Here is a 12,104-nt window from a genome sequence, read left to right on the forward strand (position 1 = left end):
CCTGGCACAGGTTGCCCAGAGAAGCTGTGGCTGCCCCTGGATCCCTGGAAGTGTCCAAGGCCAGGTTGGATGGGGCTTGGAGCAACCTGGGCTAGTGGAAGGTGTCCCTGCCCACGGTAGGGGGTGGACTGGATGGTCTTTAAGGGCCCTTCCAACTCAAGCCACTCTTGGATTCTCTGGGATTCTCTGTGACAAGTGATTATACTTTACACCTCAGTCTGGGGACAGACAAATTCTCTGATCAGTAGTTACTACTGGTATAAGGAAACAGACTCAAGGAGTGTCGCCTCATACATAAAAAATCACTTGTCTATTTTGAAATAACATTTTCCTGCCACAACTCCAGTAATTTTAAACCAAATTCTACAGTTCTTGAATGTAAGAAGTCAATTGTTTGAGAACTTCAAGGAGCCAGCAAGGCTTGTGACCACTTCTCAAAGCGCAAACCCAACCTGTCGATGGGTTGGGCTTCAAATTTCCGAGCGCTCCCATTCCTCTTCCTAGTCCATAGAAACTGTCAGGCTTGCTGATCAAACATTCCCACGTATGCTTAAAGGACTCCTTCCACGCTCCCAAATCAGGCTCAGAACTGTAATTATGCAAATGGGGCCATTATGTGCAGGCTCATGTGTTGTGATGGATGAGGGCTCTAATGACCAGTTATAAAGCTCACTCAGCGCCGGGGCTTTATTTGCTTATCATTCAAATGCATGTAGCAATAAATGTTTAGTAACACATCCTAAAAGGGAGCTCGCATTTTATAAGCCTGAATTAAAATTTCGAGCTTGCATTTTATAATCATGAATTAAAATTTCACACCGCGCCGGCAGAGGCGTAAAAATTAACACTTTGATGGACGGTGGGTAAAACACTATTTGCAATATCCTGTAGTTACAACAATTAGAAGCAACGTCAGTTCTACTTTCTGGACAAACCAATCAAAGTTTAATTATTAGCATTTAAAGAAAATTGTGGAAGTATATTTCCTTATTTCCCACCTAAACTGGCTCAATTATACGACAAGATGATCAGACAACGAGGCTCTGCAGCTCCGTGATTAAACCTTTATCCGTCTAATCCAAAGGGCTCCTAAAAATACCTTTTTGTTGGTATTAAATCATGGAAAGAGCAGCTCTCAATGAAGATTTTACTCTGTTACAGCTGCAGCTGAAAGAAGATTTCTTTTATTAGGAGCAGCTCAGTGGCAATGCTGGCTATTCCCAGGATACTGGAATGCAGAAATGAGGAATATGAAATTCAGCACATAAAAAAACCCTGTTCCTGCCTTTTCAAACAACATCAAGAGAAAGCAAATGAGCATCTGTTTTGTTGTACTTTGGTTGGGTTTTTTCCCCACTTTAATTAATTGCTTTCCACTCTTGATCAGCACTGGACTGAGGTTCAAATTTCCTCTTTTCTGCAAGAAACACATGGCAAACTAAGACAAAATCTTCACTTCATAGTTACACAGCGATGCCTGAATTTGAATATTCCAAACAGCATTAGAAAAAAAACACAATAACAGAGAATCTTAATTTTTAATCAAACAGGTTTTTGCAGTAATTTCCCTGTGATCACACAAGACGAACACACAAAGCTGGAAACCTCAGTCTCACACACACAGTCAATAATTACACACAGTTTCAAGCTGGGCTGCAATAAAAATTTTACTGCCTGAAGGGGCTTCTCTTTTTGTGGAAAACAAGTGACAAATTATTACGACCCTTATCGAGTTACAAAATCATTAATTTTCACTACTACAAAGCACACAAATAAAGCAGCAAAGTGGAAGGATGAAAAGGAGAGAAAGCAGGACGAGACAGGGCACTGTATGAATAATGGATATGTTTTCCTTGAGTTAAATTTTTTTGTACACTCAGTGTTCTATTGACTGTGGGGGTGTTGCTGGAATTTGATTTTTCTTCCCAGGATGTGATTCACGTGGCTCTGCACGACACCAGCAAGGACATGGCAGCCTGCAGCAAACCCAGAGTGCTCTTCCATGTGGTGTCTCATCCCTGATTTCTCCCTCTCCCGACCATACACTCACAAATTATCCATTAATTTCTCCTTTATGCATGTCATATCTGTGTATAAAGGGAGTTATATCCAGTCAAAGTAGATCCATATGCAAAGAACCATTAAAAGCAGCTGCCAGCACAGCCTATGGAAGTGCTCAGTCCATGAGTGCAGTGCCTCGAGGATCCCCTCCTAAACTATAAAAAAGCCAATTAAGTGTGCCAAGAAATAAAACTCACCAAGTGAAAATTATAAGGGCCACAAAAGTCAAAGCTTTGCCTTAAACAGAATAAATTAAGCAATAATTGATGGCCACAGTTCCCTGCACAGCCAATCCAGAGGATGATAACTCCCAGGTTTTAATCATTGCACGGAATAATTGCGACTTGTTCCTTAAATCATCACAACCACCTCTCAAAGTGGAGCAGCCACCCTTTGCAACCTTTAAGATAAATTCATTGATGGGTTTATAATGACTTAAGGGCTAATTGTGTTTTCCCAGACTCCTTCAGAGCTGGCAGTGAAACAACATTTGTGCTGAAGGAACAAACTCGGTGATGGGCTGTTTCTAAACATTAGCTGGGAGAAAAAAACCCTTTGGACATGTTAAGAATTCCAGAATAAATAAGATCAAGTGCAATGGAAGTTTTATTCCCAGCAGTGGCCCCTCTGAACACCAGTGAAGGGTCCACTGCACTGCCCACAGTTCTTGCTGATAGTTCAGTTCCAGCCAGGTGTAATGAGACAAAAATGGGTAAAGAATGGGATCAACCAAGAGGAAAACCAGCACATGGCTCAGATCTAAAAGTTTGAGGAGTTCCTATGACTCAAAATTGATCTGATTTATCTTTATTCTGAAATGAATTATTTTTTGCAATTTTTTTTGAGGGGGAAAAAAAACCAACTCAAAACCCTCCACTTCGACACTTGCAGATATTAACTATGGAAAAAAAGGGTAAGCTTCATTTATTTATTGGAATATCAAAAATATTTATAAAAGGAACGACAAAAAACAGTCACAAAAGCTTCTTGGCAGTAGCTGTTTAAAAAAACAGCAATAGTAACTTAAGGTTGTCATTAGATTGAACAAATAACATTTGCAAAGGATGAAACAAAATGTATTCTAAAAAAATACACTCCAGGTTTTGTCTGGGGTTTATGTTACTCTCTTTGTACACCATAAGAGCCAAAATACTTAATTTAAAACTGTCATTTTCCAAAGTCATTCATTTCCACCAGCACATGCCTCATCTCAAAATTAAGCATAACATCTCTGCCAAATGTAGTGTATTCTTAAGAACTCTTTTGTTTGACAAAGCAATAAATTTGTTTTACCAGACTCCATTTGAACATTATTTTAATGTTAATTGTCATCTTTTGTGTTATTCAAGACAAAGCACCTGCTCTCTACACATGATGCTCTTCTATTAAACTCAAATCTATTAAAGCCAAATAAAGCCAGTCAGCAGCAGGATGAAACAATATCCAGGGACACCTAAATATATTTTTGAATTGCCCCAGTCCCCAGCAGTTATTCCACAAATGAAACAGTTTTCATCCCAGTTATTCATTCCCAACCAGCACCTCTGGCACAGAATTCAGTGCAAAACAGCCCAAAGCACGATCACAAGTAAATCTCTTCTAGAAGTATTTCCCCAAAAAGGTTCTAAAAGACACAGAAAACTCAGTCCATGATTGTATTTTATTCTTCAACTAATTTTTAATGATGATTATTAAGTATCCAACCCACTGTAAAAGCCCTGCAGTCTCTTATTTTCTTCCCAGGTACCTCAGAAGCTTGTGAGTTATTTCTCTGTCTTCATTTAAATACTTTTTAGGAATAAATGTTCAATACTAGAATAGGGAAAAGTAGAGTGTGGATACTGAGAAATGTGTTAAAAGTGACAAAAGTTACGCAAAAAAAAAAAAACACACACAAGAGAATTCCCTTTAGTGAAATGATATCACCTTCCAGCCCAGCTCTGCAGGGTCACACACAGGATCATTTAATACCCCCAAAACACACACACCCACTCCATCAAATCATTCCAAGCACAGAGAAAGAACTAAAGCAGCTCCCAGCCTGTGTCTTCCCAGTCATCCTGAACAGGCTTAAGCTGAGCTCATGCTCCAACAGGAAAAAGGTAAGGAATAATTATCATGCACCAATTAGCAGAAAACAGGAATAAACCCAGGAAGGCTCCTTACACACAACCCAAATGTTGCACATCTCATTTCAGCAAGGAACTCTTAAAATCAAACTGGTGTTTGAAAAACTAAGTGTAGTCTCTCCTTCCCAAGCTCTCTGCCATTCAGCATGCAAGGAAAATTTTATTAAGAGGACAATCAAAATATCTGTCAGCTTGGATCACTGTGGGAATTTCCCTCTCCACTTTGGAAAACTGAACGTCTTAAAAAAACAGGTGTAAAAGGCAGCCCTGAAATGTCTGTCCCCACTGCAGCCAGCACTGAGGGACACACCAAAAAAACCCAAATAATTATAATTATTTAACTACAAATCCCAAACTCAGTGTTGTTTTGAACACTCTGTCATTTATACCATTCCACCTTCTCAAATTCAAACCTACAGGACTGATTATTGCTGCCTTTATAGCCTGGGAGGAAAGTGGGGTTTAGTCATTCTTGCACCTCAACATTCTAATTTCAACATTTTTGAGTCTATAGACATAAAAGAAGTAAGAGGTATAAATGGTAGCAAAGTGCCAGAAGAGATTTTCAAATCACATTCCAAAAATACATGGAATTTTGCCTATTTATTATAAAAATACATAGCCGAAATAGTACCACTCAAATTTAAAATAACCCTTTAACAATGTTTATATATATATACATATATATATATACACACACATGTACCCCTATAAATTCTCCCCTAAGGATTTTTGAACATCCATAATCCTAAAAGATGTACAAATTCCCAGTCTCTATTTTGTGCTTTACAACCTTAAATCCTTGTACAATTCAGAGAGTTTTCTTTTTAGGAAAACTTTTATTTTGAGGCCTTGAAAAATTCAAATTAAAAAAAAAAGAAGAGGCAATTTAAATGCAAAACATTAAGTGACTCAAGACCTGAGCTACAGTCAGAAACAACTCAGCTTCCACAAGGACATAAATATTTGAATAGATAAAAAGGAATTCTTGCTAAGAACCCACGACTGCAGTCAGTCATTTAGTGTCAGTTTGAAGGCTACTCTCCTACAAACAGCAAAAAAATCCAGTATATCACCCAAAGAGAAAAGCTGTGAACATCTCAAGGAAACTTTCCCATCCTAGCTCTGCTTCTTGTTGATAAACTATGGAGACAGATACCACTTTTTGTAAGGAGAAACAGAAACACTGAAATGTGTGAATCAAGCATCTGTCTCCTTTAATGTGAAGCACCTTAATTTTCTGTGTAGGTCTTTGCAACTTCTTATCTCCCCAAACAGACTTCTTTTGTATATAATATTTAACTTCCTCAATATATATAAAAGAATCGGTGGAAAAAAGCCTAAAACTGGTACAGCTGGATCTGCTGATCTTCCTGCACAACACAGGCACTGGGAATTATCTGCTTATCTTCAGTAGTTTTCCATAAAACTTCAGCAGAGTATCCCACAACTCCAGAACAGTTTTGGTTGGAAGGGACCTTAAAGCTCATCCAGTTCCACCCCCTGCCATGAGCAGGGACATCTTCCACTAGCCCAGGTTGCTCCAAGCCCCATCCAACCCGGCCTTGGACACTTCCAGGGATCCAGGGGCAGCCACAGCTTCTCTGGGCAACTTGGGCCAGGGCATCACCATCCTCACGCCAAGAATTCCTTCCTAATATCCCATCTAACCCTGTCCTCTGGCAGTGGGAAGCCATTCCCCCTTGTTTTGTCCCTCCATCCCTTGTCCCAAGTCCCTCTCCAGCTCTCTTGGATCCCCTTTAGACCCTGGAAGGAGCTCTCAGGTCTCCCTGGATCCTTTTCTTCTCCAGGAGAACACTCCCAGCTCTCCCAGCCTGGTTCCAGAGTAGAAGGGTTCCAGCTCTTGCATCATCTCCACAGCCCTCAGAAACATTCCCTGTGCCACACTGATGGTTTGCACAGCCCAGCACTTGGTCTCCAGCACCAGCCATGGAGATGCCATTTGCAGTCACTGTGTCCATTCCCCTCCTTTACAGGTTGCACCTCCCCTCATCCTTTCAGAACATCCCAGGACCTGTGTGCTCTGTCCATCTGCTGCCCCCATAACCCTTTGTAACAACAAGCTTCAGAAAAGATTAAAAATTCTTATGCTTACTTTAAACTGTACACTAAATCCCACAATACAGGAAATTAGTGTTTCATCTGCCAGGAAGGTGCACCATTCCCTATCCTGGTCCTCTGTACCCCTTTAACTACTTCCTGAGGTATGGATGCCAGAACAGCACCTGACATGCAGTAAGAGGATGCATCAAAGCTGACAAACAAGATGACAGCCCTGCCATCTCCTCCTCATCCCTCTGGCTCACACCCTGCTGCTTTCCCTGCCACTGCACATGGATCTCATGCCTCTGGAGAGCTGCTACTGATGACTCCGAGGTGTCCTGCCCAAACTCCAACTGCCAGTTCCAAGCAGAGCATCACACAGGGATTTATTTCCTCTTCCTGATATTTGTCTGCCCTCCAGCTCCCACTGGAGCCCACTCAGTCCTGGGAGGTCCATCTGAGCACAGTCCTGAGGTACCCACTGGAGTCATAACAGAGATGCTGAGTGAAGTCTCTAATGTCATGTCCACTTCACATGGCTACTGACACCCTCCCAGCACTCCAGCAGCTTGGTCAGGCAGGATTCACAGAAACCAGACTCACTCTCTCAAAAAAAACAACCCATATTTATCCACCTTTTCAATAGTTTTGTTCTCGGTAACAGAACCACACGTTTCTCATTACTGCACAAACTGAAGTCCTTCAGTGGATACCTGAACATAATAAAAGCAATTTCACAAGCTGCAAAAAGCCAATACCAACAATTATGTGTTCTAAGAGCAAAGTAATTAGAGGCCAAAGGAGATGAAAGCAATGAATACTGAATGAAAGGTTGTCAAGGCTTCTGAAAGGCATCCTCAAGTACACTTCAACTCCACATTGGTTTGTCTGTCAGTGCTTCAGGAGATGTGCTCTACCCAAGTTTGCAGAGTCCTGAACACGAACCAACACACTGCAGTGTGATCTCTCCAGCCTTTGCCAGGAAGTTTTTCTTCCTGCATTTCAGGTGAACACAACCAAATCCATTTTTTAGGGTATTTTTTTTCTCCCAAGGTGTAAATTGTTAAAAAAGAAAAAAGCCCATGTGCATCTCCCTTCCTGAAGCAGGCCCTGCAAACAGGTCTCGGAATAATAAATATTACATTCCATTCTCATAATCTGAAAACATCCTATTTGCAAAACCCCCAACAGCACACTCTGAGCTGCTGCCTCCAACTTCCCAATTTCCATTCAGGACTAATGCTTTGTCAATGAAATGAAAATACAGCTTTGTGGAAACATATAATATCCCTATTATCAGATGATACAGTCTCAGCCTCTCTGCCTAAAACATTCCAACTCACCTGCTTTATCCCCACTATCTCTCTTTGCTGTGTGCTCAGCGTGGCATTACAAGCCCCAGCCCTGCATGTGCTCAGCTACAAAGGACTGGGGTCTTTGACTCAGGAGTTTTCCTGCTCTACTTCTCCCAGTTCCCTTCAGGAGGAACCTCTCGCACTGGCACAGCACTTTCCCACTGTCTCTCTCTGCAACCTCTGCACACCTGAGCAGGAGGAATCAAACTATCCCCAAATTCTCCCCCAATTCTTAATCCCTTTCTGCTCATCTTTCAAGTGATTCAGCAGGGTTGGGTCAAGAGTTTAATCTTTTTATAAATTCTACTTGGAACCGCATGGAGAAGTTCAAGGTGTAGCTCATCAAACACACGTTTATGACACTCTCTGTATTTTTCCATGATGAAAAAGATTCACTAAACTTTTGTATCCAGCCTCCTCTGGATACAAAGATCTAGCAGTCCTACAATCCAATGATTCTGCTCTTTGATATCAACATCCATTTGAGGTCAGAGAGCACATTCCCAATTCCATGAGCCAGTCAATGTTACTGAAAGTAGATGCTGTTTTAAAGGGACACAAGAAGAGGGATGAGGGGTGAGGTTTGCAGTTTGACTCACTACTGTTTAAATGTTCCATTTAAAATATGTACTAGGGCTTAAGATACTAAACTGCAGTTCTGGAACAGCCTCAGACATAAATAAGTGCATAGGAGGATCTATGTTGTCATCAGTATCTTAAAGGTAATGTTTTAAAAATAACTTTTACGATCTTAACATTAAGGTAAATTAGTCATTTACCCCTTAACTAAGTTCTCTTTTAAAAAGAAAAGTATTTGCAGCAATGAAAGGTTGGACTCAATGATCCTAGAAGTCTTCTCCAACCTAAATGGTTCTAGGATTCTATAAACTTACTTGGAAGTACCTTACTTATACAGTCCCAAACCCTTCATTAGAACCAGCACCAAGAATTAAACATGTTTGAGGTAAAACCAGCTTTTGGGCAACAACACAAGCATCTACTTTATCAACTGCCTAATTGTGGTTTAGGTGTAAAAGTAAAGCCAAAATGGAGCTGTGGGAAGTACAAACCTTCACTATGACAGTCTGATCAGAGTTGCTGCTCATCATCTCATTGATGGACTTGAAGAGCTGCAGCAGAGACTCCCTGAAAGCTTCTTCTCCTTTGTTCTCATAAAGTCTGAAAAAGAATTACATTTCATAAGCCCAATCCAACCACAGTGGAAACCCACTTTTTAAAAACTCTATTCAAGTGACAGATGACCATTTGTTGTGTCACATTTTTTCAAGAATTTCTACAAGTTTCTTCACTGAAGTAAAAAAATTTCTTTCAGAAGACAAGACAGACTGACCAGGTTGGGCCAGGCAGGAGCAACAGATTTTTACTTTAAAGTTTCCTATGGTAAAATGCCACATCCAGGATTGTTGTTTCAGCCTTCAAGTCATGGTGAATCCCTCAGCAGTGACCCAATTCCAGGAGCCCACGCAGCAGTGGGAGGGTGTCTCTCCACCCTGCAGATGTCTGGGGGAACCACTGCCAAGCAGCTCTCCCATGATGAAGCCACAAAGCATCCAGACAACTTGCCAGCAAGCATTAAAATCTACCAGTGGCCTAAGGTGAGTGACCTTAAACTCTGTGAAAGAAAGAAAAAGCCCATCAATCCACTATTTGCTAGAAAAACACCCTTTTGTTTCCTGTGGGAAGGAAGCACTGAAGTTGTGTTCCACCACTAATTTCAGGCTCAGTTTCCCAAACAGTCAGTACAGCTGCCACAGAAGAATGACTAATCCACAGCTCAAACTCACAAGGCAGGTCCCTGTGCCTTCAGGCAGGAATCTTCAGAGCTCATCTGCCCACAGAGACCCCCCTCTCTCTTTCTGTCAGATGCTTTCAGGGGGATAAAAACTGCCCAGAGATCACTGAGCAACACTAAAGACACAAAATGTACAGCCAAGCTGAAGACCTTGGTCCACTGGTTTGATACAGCACAGGAATGAGTGTTCCTGAAACTCTCAGAGTATTTTAAATGCAGATTTATCTCTGCTTCAGGTGTAGGATGAGATAATTCTCAGTGGAAAGCAAGGGGGAGAAGACCCCTAGTTCCACATAAATATTTTAAAACTTGTTCTCCTCCTGTGGCACTGAGTATGACTCACTGTGTCAGGGTTACACAGACTTATCATGACCAAAATAAAAAGGGATCTGGCATCCAGATTAAATCTAAGCAGGGGTGTTTATAAGCATCAGATAGAATTTCAGTGCCAGGCTGGATGGGATTTGGAGCAACCTGAGCTAGGGGAAGGTGTCCTTGCTCACGGCAGAGGGTGAAAGTGGATGGGCTTTAAGGCCCCTTCCAGCCCAAACCATTCCATGATTCTATGACTCCTTCCCCAATTAAAACCCCCTATTTACCCAGTCAACTCTGGTTGCTTCCAAGAGTTTCATGCAACAACAACTGGGCTTCCAAAGCCATCCTTGGTTCCATTAGCTCAGTCTCTGAACCCCCTCAAACCCTTTACACTAAAACCCATTAGAGCAGCTCCCAGCAAAAGTTCAATTCCCCTCTACTTTCCTCCATTTTATTCTGGAATTAAACCCAGTAGGAAGGTCTTGATTGTGGTCTGCAGCTCCCAAAGAGCACCACACCCAGGGTTTTCTAGGTACAATCATTGTACTATTTCTTCATGTTTCAAGACCACTGAATCTCAGAATGGTTTGGGTTGGAAGGGACCTTAAAGCTCAACCAGTTCCACTCCCTGCCCTGGGCAGGGACACCTTCCTCTATCCCAGGTTGCTCCAAGTCCCATCCAACCTGGCCTTGGACACTCCCAGGGATGGAGCAGCCACAGCTTCTCTGGGCAACCTGGACCAGGGCCTCACCACCCTCACAGGGAAGAATTTCTTCCCAATACCCACTCTAAAGCTACATCATGATGGATCACAAATTACAGCAGGAAAAGGGTTTTTCTAAGGATAAACCCAGAGTTCAGAATGTTCTTGCTGCTTTACACTCAAACTAATGTGGATCATTTTTAATGCTGTGTTCAGAAACCTTTGGGAGCCCCAGATATTAAAAAAGGCTATTTAACCAGGACCCAGAGGAAATGAATGCTACAGAAAAAAAAAAAAAAAAAGGTGTTATTTTGCACTGCAAACTCCTATTCTCCCCTTTTAGGCTAAAACTGGGGGTTATGCAGGACAAATAACTTGTTAACTCCTAATTTCAATAATGGATTTCACTGTCCCCCTGAACAGATTAGAGAGGTGAAACTAATACCAGCACAAAGCGTAACTAAACTTGACAGTCCAATAAATCAAAGTGCTTCAGACAAAAAGCTTTGCCTTTCAAAAAGGAAGTTGTAATAAAAATAAACAAGGTATTCACAAATGTGTTTCTGCTGTCAGTTAATAACAGGTATTTATTTAATATACTTGTAATGCACAAAAACTCTGCAGCTCTGAGAGAACCAGGATTACACCAAGTTCTAGCACTGCCTTCAAAATTTTAAGACTGTTGTAAATACACCGTAACCACTGGGATCATTACTGAGGAAATCAAATAAAGATATTTCTAAAGGTCACTTTATAAACCTTGCCTTTATAAACCTTGATATACTGAACAAACAGATGTGCCACCAGCCTTTAACTAGATGAACAAGGCTTCTATGTGCTTATCCAGAACTGAAACTTGCCCGCAATTCCACTGCTAAAACGCCCCATATATTCAGTCCACCACCATATTCCTCAAGTTAAAAATATGTTATATTTTTTAATAAAAGACTCAGCCTGCTCATGGTGATTTCTCAGTAGAACCTCAGTGATATTTCAGCCCACTGCCACACTCCTGCATTACAATCACTCCAAATCACACACCCCAGGCAGGACTTTAATCCTACAGCAGAACAAATCATGGTGTCGTTCAGCATTCAGTAATTTTGCTGATTAATCCCTTGGCATTGAGAGCTGAGTCTTCCCAACACTAAAGAGCTGTGAATTAGTGCTTCACACAAGGAAATCCCACGGACAGTTCCAGAGGGTCATATTGTCTGTAAATCTAATCTGCAGCAAGAGGTAATTTTTTTTTTTTTTCTGTTTTAAAGTGATTTGTGGGACCTGCAACAGTGGAAGTGACATCCAGTATTTTATGAATCTCACAGCAGGACTCCTCCAGAAATAAATTACAATGTCTAAATTAGAGGAAGGTTGGTGGAGATGGTAACACAAGAGCTCTCCATAAATCCCCTGTAATAAGGTTGTTACCATGGGTAACAAGTAGTAAAATGACTCAATCTGAGGCTGAATATATCATCAGTTTGGTTTATAACTTCTTTAACATTTGTGTATAAAACACAATACAGTAACAGAACTTCTCCTCAAATAATGACAAGCTCTATTCATTCAGAGACGTAAACTATCATGATTTTACCAGTTCACTGCTACTTGAAATACATATCTGTGTTAAGGAAACCTGCCTGGCTCATAGGGAAAAACCTCC

The 12,104-nt window shown here is 41.2% G+C and overlaps 1 protein-coding gene across 2 annotated transcripts in view; it reads right to left on the reverse strand.

Annotated features, from left to right (window-relative positions):
• Nucleotides 1-12,104, reverse strand: part of DOCK1 (dedicator of cytokinesis 1) — a 280,476-nt gene that overhangs the window by 206,422 nt on the left and 61,950 nt on the right. For both annotated transcript variants that reach the window (XM_027655183.1, XM_027655182.1), the window contains exon 23: nucleotides 8,680-8,788. In XM_027655183.1, the coding sequence (XP_027510984.1) occupies nucleotides 8,680-8,788 (109 nt within the window). The remainder of the gene's footprint in view (nucleotides 1-8,679; nucleotides 8,789-12,104) is intronic.

Source organism: Corapipo altera, unplaced genomic scaffold, assembly GCF_003945725.1.
Source record: "Corapipo altera isolate COAL_440 unplaced genomic scaffold, ASM394572v1 180, whole genome shotgun sequence".
In the NCBI taxonomy this organism is placed as follows: Eukaryota; Metazoa; Chordata; class Aves; order Passeriformes; family Pipridae; genus Corapipo; species Corapipo altera.